This window comes from Conger conger, chromosome 10, assembly GCF_963514075.1.
Source record: "Conger conger chromosome 10, fConCon1.1, whole genome shotgun sequence".
Lineage (NCBI taxonomy): Eukaryota > Metazoa > Chordata > Actinopteri > Anguilliformes > Congridae > Conger > Conger conger.
Genome location: NC_083769.1, coordinates 41,396,805 through 41,404,710, shown reverse-complemented (window position 1 = coordinate 41,404,710; position 7,906 = coordinate 41,396,805). Strand labels below are relative to the sequence as shown.

At 50.0% G+C, this 7,906-nt stretch overlaps 1 protein-coding gene across 5 annotated transcripts in view; it reads left to right on the top strand.

Annotated features, from left to right (window-relative positions):
- mtor (mechanistic target of rapamycin kinase) overlaps nt 1-7,906 on the top strand; it is a 106,167-nt gene that overhangs the window by 91,547 nt on the left and 6,714 nt on the right. For 4 of the 5 annotated variants that reach the window (XM_061256952.1, XM_061256953.1, XM_061256950.1 and 1 more), the window contains exons 40-48: nt 372-472; nt 779-875; nt 974-1,072; nt 1,532-1,654; nt 2,169-2,351; nt 2,646-2,780; nt 3,475-3,649; nt 6,223-6,358; nt 7,523-7,670. In XM_061256952.1, the coding sequence (XP_061112936.1) occupies nt 372-472; nt 779-875; nt 974-1,072; nt 1,532-1,654; nt 2,169-2,351; nt 2,646-2,780; nt 3,475-3,649; nt 6,223-6,358; nt 7,523-7,670 (1,197 nt within the window). Of the gene's footprint in view, nt 1-371; nt 473-778; nt 876-973; nt 1,073-1,531; nt 1,655-2,168; nt 2,402-2,645; nt 2,781-3,474; nt 3,650-6,222; nt 6,359-7,522; nt 7,671-7,906 lie in introns of those variants that run through there. The other variant, XR_009709717.1, reaches the window with a different exon arrangement.

The following is a 7,906-nucleotide window of genomic DNA, read 5'->3' as shown; positions in this document are numbered from 1 at the left end:
CACACACCCAGACACACACACACACACACACCAAGCACATGCAATGTACTGACCACGCAAGTCTCAGTTTAGTTCAGCCGAAGTAGATAACTACTATAAAATAAGTTTATTTTATTGAGTATGGAGTGTTGTGTATAAACTATTGTATCATATAGTGTGATTTTTGGAGTGGAGTGTTATGTGTAGAGTATTGTGGGAATGTACTGGAGGTTTATCTTATTGAGTATGGAGTGTTATGTGTAGAGTATTGTGGGAATGTACTGGAGGTTTATCTTATTGAGTATGGAGTGTTATGTGTAGAGTATTGTGGGAATGTACTGGAGGTTTATCTTATTGAGTATGGAGTGATGACCTGTTTGTTTGCTTTGCAGGACCTTTCTAAAACACTGCTGCTGTACACAGTCCCTGCTGTCCAGGGCTTCTTCAGATCCATCTCCCTCTCCCGCGGCAACAACCTGCAGGACACCCTCAGGTGTGTCACCCAGCCGTCACCCCACTACTGGTGAACACTGAGATACTGATCAGCACTGAGATACTGATCAACAGCGACACCCAGTGGCCAAAGACTAAAGGCCCGTGATTAAGTGTGTCGCAGTACCAGCTCATGTTCGTATGAATGTGACAGCCATACCGCGCTTGCTACCGGCTTTTAAGTTTAATTTAAATTGTCAGCTGTGACATCACAGCGCTGGGGGAATGGTGTGTGATTGACAGGGCACGTACGGTTTTTAAAAGCACAGTTTTAAGTGCTGAGCGTGTCTCTGTCCTCTGCTCGTAGGGTCCTGACGCTGTGGTTCGACTACGGCCACTGGCCTGAGGTGAACGAGGCTCTGGTCGAGGGCATCAAAACCATCCAGATCGACACCTGGCTACAGGTACGCGTGTCTCCCGGTCTGTTCTCTCCCTCAGCTGTGGTGATGCGTGTGATTTTGGGGGCCTGACAGTGTCGACCCCCCCCCCCCCCTTCCTCCAGGTGATCCCTCAGCTGATCGCCCGTATCGACACGCCCCGCGCCCTGGTAGGCCGCCTCATCCACCAACTGCTCACAGACATCGGCCGCTACCACCCCCAGGTACGCTGAGCCTACAGGGCAGGGTGTTGACTGTTACTGCTGTCGTTTTTTTTTGGAATTATCTTTGTTGAATCGGTCCAGGTGAGGCCATTGGACATTATGGACATGTTAGCAAGCGGAGCAGGGAACTAACTTTATCATCCGTTGGCCATGGTGGCTGGTGTATCCAAAAATGAGTACACCAGCCAGTTTTCTGGCCGGTTTCAGCCAGAAAACTAGATGTTCAGAACTTCCAAGTGATGAGTGGTTACCTGCCAAAGTGGTTGAGAGAGGAGACAAACTTACCAACCACAAATTTAGCAGCATTTGGCTGGTTTACCACCCTGGTTAAAAAACTGTAGCATCTGGGATTTGAGCTGCTGTCCTTCACCCTTTCTAACCGTGCTCTGTCGAGTGCAAAGCGCAGGCTGGTCCTCTCTAACAGTCTCTTAATGGCCCCCTCACGGTCCTCTCTCCCAGGCCCTGATCTACCCGCTCACCGTGGCCTCCAAGTCCACCACCACCGCCCGCCATAACGCCGCCAACAAGATCCTGAAGAACATGTGTGAGCACTGCAACACGCTGGTGCAGCAAGCCATTCTGGTACGAGCGCCCCACACGTCACTGAGATACACGCGTCAGTACGCACAGTGTCCAGTTCACCTAATGCAGCCAGGAAATTCAGGGTTCCCATCCTCAGATTTAGAGATAAGTCTTGAAGGCTCTTGAAACATTGATTGTTTTGACGAGAGTCCTTAAGCTGCTATTTAGCCATACCCAGGTCATCGCTCGAGCACTGATGGTCAGCAACACTCGTGACCCAGCTGGCTTTAAAGGTGTTGTATTTGTGGATCCTTGAAGGGACTTTAAAAGAGCTTGGTTTTGTGGCCTAGGTACAAGTCGGGAACCCTACAAATGGTTGATATGATGTTCTATTCACTGTGTGCCTGTTCGAGTGGCTATTGAGCCCATTATTTGGACAGTGTTGTTCAGCACCATTATAAGACAAAGTGATGGTACCCACTGAAAGGTGGTGAGGGTGAGGCTGAAGAGAGTGGAGGCGGGCTTTGTGTTCGATAGTGCTGGGCTGGGTGTTGAGTGGTACCTGTGCCCACAGGTGAGCGAGGAGCTGATCCGTGTGGCCATCCTGTGGCACGAGATGTGGCACGAGGGCCTGGAGGAGGCGTCCCGCCTGTATTTCGGCGATCGGAACGTGAAGGGCATGTTCGCCGTGCTGGAGCCCCTTCACGCCATGATGGAGAGGGGCCCCCAAACCCTCAAAGAGACCTCCTTCAACCAGGTCAGTGTCCAGCCACTCACCAAACCCTCAAAGAGACCTCCTTCAACCAGGTTAGTGTCCAGTCACTGAATGCAGCAGCTCGTCTGGTCTTCAACCTTCCCAAATACTCACATGTCACCCCCCTGCTTACTTCCCTCCACTGGCTGCCTGTCATGGCTCGCATCGGTGTAAACGGTGTGTCTCTCTCGGGCGCTGACGGCGGTGTGCGTGTCTGATGGACACACAGGGTGGGAGGGTGGGGGTGTAAACGGTGTGTCTCTCTCTGGCGCTGACGGCGGTGTGTGTGTCCCACAGGCTTACGGGCGTGACCTGATGGAGGCCCAGGACTGGTGCAGGAAGTATATGCGCTCCGGGAACGTGAAGGACCTGACGCAGGCCTGGGACCTGTACTACCACGTCTTCCGTAGGATCTCCAAACAGCTGCCTCAGGTGGGACTGACCCGCGGTGCTGTTCCTCTCACTGCCACACTGTGAATTAGACTCCTGTCACCATGTTACCCACCATGTCCTTGACATGGCCTTCATCATATTAATCAAATAGGCTCTAGTCTTTATCTTTGTTGCGCAGGTAGCAGCTGAAATTGTACTTCCCTCTAGGGTCTGTCAGTGCACTTGTTCCTGGTGATGGGTGTACACTTTGCACAGCATCTGTGAAATGCCAATAATGTAATGTCACCAGGAACAAGTGCACTGACAGACCCTAGAGGGAAGTACAATTTCAACTGCCAATAATGTAATGTAATTATTCATCTCAGATGTTAAGCGCTGGTTGCTCTGGTCACCTTGTCTTGTGTCAGCTTTAGATAAATAAGGCAGTTTTGTTTTTGTTGTGATATTACATTACATTACATTACATTACATTACATTACATTAATGGCATTTAGCAGACACACTTATCTCTTATCCAGAGTGTACAGTTGATTAGACTAAGCAGGAGACAAGCCTCCCCTGGAGCAATGCAGGGTTAAGGGCCTTGCTCAAGGGCGGTTCGTATTGTGGCTACCCCGGGATTAGAACCACGGACCTTGCTGGTCCCAGTCATGCACCTTAACCACTACGCTGCAGGCCACTGTGATGTGTGGCCTGTCCTGAACTGACCCGCCCCATCCCCCCGTGTTCTCAGCTCACCTCTCTGGAGCTGCAGTACGTCTCCCCCAAACTGCTGATGTGCCGGGACCTGGAGCTGGCCGTCCCCGGGACCTACGACCCCAACCAGCCCATCATCCGCATCCAGTCCATCGCCCCATCCCTGCAAGTCATCACCTCCAAGCAGAGGCCCCGCAAGCTCACCATCATGGGTAAGATCCAGCCCTAACCCCAAAACTCACCATCATGGGTAAGATCCTGCCCCTAACCCCAATAGAGCCCCAAAACTCACCATCATGGGTAGGATCCTGTCCCTAACCCCAAAACTCACCATCATGGGTAAGATTCAGCCCCTAACCCCAAAACTCACCATCATGGGTAAGATTCTGCCCCTAACCCCAAAACTCACCATCATGGGTAAGATCCTGCCCCTAACCCCAAAACTCACCATCATGGGTAAGATCCTGCCCCTAACCCCAAAACTCACCATCATGGGTAAGATCCAGCCCTAACCCCAAAACTCACCATCATGGGTAAGATTCAGCCCCTAACCCCAAAACTCACCATCATGGGTAAGATCCTGCCCCTAACCCCAAAACTCACCATCATGGGTAAGATCCTGCCCCTAACCCCAAAACTCACCATCATGGGTAAGATCCAGCCCTAACCCCAAAACTCACCATCATGGGTAAGATTCAGCCCCTAACCCCAAAACTCACCATCATGGGTAAGATTCAGCCCCTAACCCCAAAACTCACCATCATGGGTAAGATCGTGCCCCTAACCCCACAACTCACCATCATGGGTAAGATCCTGCCCTAACCCCAAAACTCACCATCATGGGTAAGATCCTGCCCCTAACCCCAAAACTCATCAGCATGGGTAAGATCCTGCCCCTAACCCCAAAACTCACCATCATGGGTAAGATCCTGCCCCTAACCCCACAACTCACCATCATGGGTAAGATCCTGCCCTAACCCCAAAACTCACCATCATGGGTAAGATCCTGCCCCTAACCCCAAAACTCACCATCATGGGTAAGATTCAACCCTAACCCCAAAACACTTCCCCAAAACTCACCATCATGGATAAGATTCACCCCTAACCCCAAAACACTTTTCCAAAACTCAGGAACACACAGGGCCCACACACCATTCACACACTCAGTTTACATGCTCCAGTTAACCTAACTTGCATGTCTTTGGAGTTTTCAGACGTACATGTACACGTACATGTTGAGAACATGCAAACTCCACACAGAAAGGCCCGGGTCGGGACTAAAACACGGTACCTTCTTGCTATGAGATGACTGCTACTCACTCACTGCACCACCATACCATCAACAAAAACCACACAAGAAACCCACTTAATGTCCAAAATTATGAGTCTGAATTATTTATACCTTATTATCAATTTTTTTTTTCACGAAGATCAATATAGGCAGCAGCTCCAGAATTCTGATCACTCTAGTTTTGACATGACACTGCACTCATGTTTTAACGTGTTAGGCAAGTTTATTTCCCTTTCATGCTAAAAGGGACTCTGATTCCCTCTCACATATCCATCAATAATCATAATGATAACAATAATCATGATAATAATAATAATGACTATTCTTATTTCATCTCGCCTCGTGTCCCTTTCTGATTGCATTCTAAAGCCATGATTGCGAGCACAGGAGAACTGTCCAGAGTGTTTCATTACCTGAAAATGGGCAACAAATGTCTCTTGATGAGATATTAAAGAGTACTGTGACAGCAGCCATCCATTTTTGGCAAATCATATACTTGTAATATTTCTGCAGATTTAAACCATAACGAGCATCACACTTTTAAAGCACTGCACCACTGAAGAGGCGACACTGAGTTCCCCATCACGGCCGATGCATCGGAACAGACGCGGGCTTGCAGCTGACAAACGCGTTAGCGTTGCGTTTAGTGACGCTTTGGGAAACGCGGGTTCTGTTTCTCAGGAACATTCTGCTTTCTCTATAATGTTTGGGTCTCCCTCCTCAAGTGGAATGGCAGGCCCTGAGTGCATACGTTTCAACAGCAATACATTCTGTTTGTCTGTCCGCCAAATGCGCGTAAATGGCTTTAGCATGGACCCAACACCCTGAGCAGCACAGCAGACAGACCATGCTGGGCTCCCCTCTACTTAACCCTTCAAGGCCACACAACGTGATCAGAATGTTCTTCACTGAACATTTCAATACTGATGTCACAACCTCTACTACTGGTGATTGAAATCCGTGGAGTTCTCGGACACTTTCCGAAATTCCGAACAGGAATTTTTTATAACATTCCCCAAAAAAAACACCTGCTCTGCGAAGGGTTAATGAAGACTCAGGAGGCAAAGCTTTCCAGTCGCGGTGTCTCTCAGCGGCGCAGAATTGTATTTCTCTCCGTTTAACACTCCGTTTCTCCTCCCGTGCTGTCATAAACTACAACACTGAGCCTCTGACGGAAAATCCAAATGAAGTTATTTGCAGTGGTCAGGGCTAATAAATAGCTGGGATTTTATAGGGAGACGGGTTACTCATAGGGTCTGCCCGACTCACTTAGACACTGATTTTCTTTATAAGTTGGTATTATTATTTGACCTTGTAAAATTTATGTTGGAAGCAGTCTTGCGTCAGTCTCCGGACGCACTGGTGTTGTCCTTGGCATGCGGACGAGGACCCTGTGTGCCTGCGGCTCTTGTTGCGCATAGAATGCGATCCCCGCCTGTTCCCGCACGTGTCACGGTCGTGTGGCGTGACGCGGCTCCTCTGCGCCCCCTGCAGGCAGCAACGGGCACGAGTTCATGTTCCTGCTGAAAGGCCACGAGGACCTGCGGCAGGACGAGAGGGTCATGCAGCTCTTCGGATTGGTCAACACGCTGCTGGCCAATGACCCCGCCTCCCTGCGCAAGAACCTGAGGTACAGCCTCCCACTCTCTGCACTGTTATCAGGAGGACATGTCCTCCCACTCTCCACACTGTTATCAGGAGGACATGTCCTCTCACTCTCCACACTGTTATCAGGAGGACATGTCCTCTCACTCTCCGCACTGTTATCAGGAGGACATGTCCTCCCACTCTCCACACTGTTATCAGGAGGACATGTCCTCCCACTCTCCACACTGTTATCAGGAGGACATGTCCTCTCACTCTCCGCACTGTTATCAGGAGGACATGTCCTCTCACTCTCCGCACTGTTATCAGGAGGACATGACCTCTCACTCTCCACACTGTTATCAGGAGGACATGTCCTCTCACTCTCCGCACTGTTATCAGGAGGACATGTCCTCTCACTCTCCGCACTGTTATCAGGAGGACATGACCTCTCACTCTCCGCACTGTTATCAGGAGGACATGTCCTCTCACTCTCCGCACTGTTATCAGGAGGACATGCCCTCCCAGTCTCCGTACTGTTATCAGGAGGACATGTCCTCTCACTCTCCGCACTGTTATCAGGAGGACATGTCCTTTCACTCTCTCACTGTTATCAGGAGGACATGTCCTCTCACTCTCCACACTGTTATCAGGAGGACATGTCCTCTCACTCTCCACACTTATCAGGAGGACATGTCCTCTCACTCTCCGCACTGTTATCAGGAGGACATGTCCTCCCACTCTCCACACTGTTATCAGGAGGACATGTCCTCCCACTCTCCACACTGTTATCAGGAGGACATGTCCTCCCACTCTCCACACTGTTATCAGGAGGACATGTCCCGAGCGACTTATACAGGTTTAGCATTCTTATATAGGGTCCATTTACACAGCTGGATATATACTTAAGCAATTAGTGACAGGAGGTAAGTCGACTGGCAGTCGGAGGGTTGCCGGTTCGATCCCGCCCTGGGTGTGTCGAAGTGTCCCTGAGCAAGACACCTCAACCCCAAATGCTCCTGTCGAGCTGGTTGGTGCCTTGCATGGCAGCCAATCGCCGTTGGTGTGTGAGTGTGTGTGTGAATGGGGGAATGAGAAGCATCAATTGTACAGCACTTTAGATAAAGGCGCTATATAAATGCCAACCATTTACCATTTACCTTGTGTATGGCGGATTGTTCACCTTTGTGCCGCATTGCGTTCCCTTTAGCATTCAGCGTTACGCGGTGATTCCGCTCTCCACGAACTCCGGTCTGATTGGCTGGGTGCCGCACTGCGACACGCTCCACGCCCTGATCAGAGACTACAGGGAGAAGAAGAAGATTCTGCTGAACATCGAGCACCGCATCATGCTGAGGGTAGGCGTTTCGACCAAGTTTGTATTTACAGTTGTTCATCTTGCCTGGACGCATGACCATCTTCGTTTTACTTACAGTTTGCCACAGATTGGCAATTTCCTTTGAAAAGGCAGCCAATCGTACAGATCTCTGTAGATTATCTCTGCGAACCTTTGCCTGTATGACTATGGATTATTGATCCACAGGTCACGCACTACCTTACCCAGCATTCACAGCACACATGCACCCTGTGAGTG